The 1,944-nt window shown below is 37.3% G+C and overlaps 1 protein-coding gene across 1 annotated transcript; it reads left to right on the top strand.

The window, feature by feature from the left end:
* Nucleotides 1-282: 282 nt before the first annotated feature.
* On the top strand, nt 283-765 carry LOC149378622 (uncharacterized). Its single transcript, XM_089602800.1, has one exon. The coding sequence runs from the start codon at nt 283-285 to the stop codon at nt 763-765; it is 483 nt and encodes a 160-aa protein (XP_089458926.1).
* Nucleotides 766-1,944: the final 1,179 nt, after the last annotated feature.

The raw sequence follows: 1,944 nt of genomic DNA, 5'->3' as shown, positions 1-1,944 counted from the left end.
GTTTTTATTTACATGTGCTTGCTCTTTGTCTAGGTTAGTAAAAACCGTTTTATTTGAAAAAGAAAATTTTTAAAATTCCGCCGCTTAACGAAGCGTTAAACTTTTTCTTAAACCCTAGATCAATTCCAACATCATGGTGGCGCTTTCTGCCGAGTGTAGCGCGCTTCAACAAAAAAGCTCCAGCCAAAGTTGGAGGACCCGGGCAAGTTCACATTGTTGTGCACTATTGGAGACATCTTCGTCAAGAATGCTTTATGTGATCTAGGTTTAGTCATCAATATCATGCCTTCGGCCATCCTCAACAAACACGGGGTGGGTGAACTAAAGCCCACACGCACCATTCTCCAACTGACGGATCAGACCGTAAGGCACCCTTGCGACTTCGTGGAAGACCTCCTTGTCAAAGTCGAAAAAATCACTTTTTCGGCCGATTTCTACGTTATCAACATGAATGAGGATCCCGCTATCCCCATTCTCATTGGAAGGGATTTCTTGGCCACTTGCGGTGTTTGCATAGATGTTCAAGAAGGCGAGCTAAAGACGCGCATGAAGAGCGAGGAAGAGACGTTCAGGATCTACAAACCCCGAAAATGCAAAAAGGAGAAAGAAACTGTTTATGCTCTCGAGACGGACGAAGTCACCCCTCCGCGGCCTCCACCTCCGCCACGTGCTCCTCCTGACAAAATCACGAAGGGCGCGACACTGAAGTCTCCATACAAACTGACGGCAGATACTTTTAGGGACTCAAAATCGATAGAAAACTGACTTTTTTCTGAATGAAATACCCTAAATCAATTCAATAGAGCATAAAAATATCTTCGATTCGATATATTAAACACCTAAATCCCTTATCATAATCAAAAGTTGTGATTGTTTCAATTTCGGGAATGACGATTTTTTTAATGAAACGAAAATGATAGATAAAACATTGATGAACTCGATCGGCTCTGATACCAAATGATACGAACCACGTCAACAATGTGACGGTGACCCGGAACCAATGTCTGTGACCCCAACGCCTAGAGATGCAAACCTTGGAATAATGAGAGCCACAAACGAATGTGTAAGTTCGCTTGATAAGTCAGGGATGAGCGCCACAAGGAATACCTTGATAAGTTCAGAAGCTTCTTCAAGAAACAAAGAGAATTCTCTCACTTTTTTTTTATAAAAAACATAGTCTGCCTTTCTCATTCATGAAACCTCCTTAAAAAGGAAAAATACAAAGCAAATTCAGAGTTCTTTGTTGCCCTAACTTAGATGAGCCTGGAAGACATTATTTAAGCCTAATATTAACATTAAAATTAAAAGGCTTACTAAATACCTAAAACATATGGGCTTCATTTAACATAAATAAATTCCAAAACACTTTAAAAAGACTCCATCTTAATTCATTGTTTTTTGCTAAGAAAATAACAAATAAATAACTCAATTAATAATAACTAAAATGAATCTTCTTCCATAATATTTTGAATGACATGAATAAGCTCTCCTCTTCTTCGATTCCTATTTTCCTTGCTCTCGTCTTTGTATTTCTTCCATCATCTTCGCTTAAGCCATGAAACTCTTGTTTGAAGTCTTCAACCCTTTGTTTCTTTGCAGGTGAGATCACATCAATAAGTTAAATTAGTAATAAGTATATAAATGATCAAGTTCTTTTTTTTTTTTTTTTTGAGTTTCATAGGGTTTGCATAAGTTTCAAGCTTGAGCATGCGGGCTAAAGGAAATGGAGTACTTATCATGTCTAGAGGACATAAAAAACAACCCGAAAACAAGGAGTGCGGATATTATGTTTTGTTATATATGCGCTATATCGTCGATGAAGATACTCAAAAGCATCAATAAATAAAAATTATACAGAAGTTGATATTGATAGTACTGTTACAGATGAATGAGTAAATTATTTTACTTCATTTGTTGATTTTGGAGATTTTTAGATGTCATTTG

The sequence above is a fragment of the Urtica dioica genome, chromosome 12, assembly GCF_054948205.1.
Source record: "Urtica dioica subsp. dioica isolate 48M chromosome 12, U.dioica_male_clone48M_v1_H2, whole genome shotgun sequence".
In the NCBI taxonomy this organism is placed as follows: Eukaryota; Viridiplantae; Streptophyta; class Magnoliopsida; order Rosales; family Urticaceae; genus Urtica; species Urtica dioica.
This window is presented reverse-complemented; position numbering and strand designations above follow the sequence as displayed.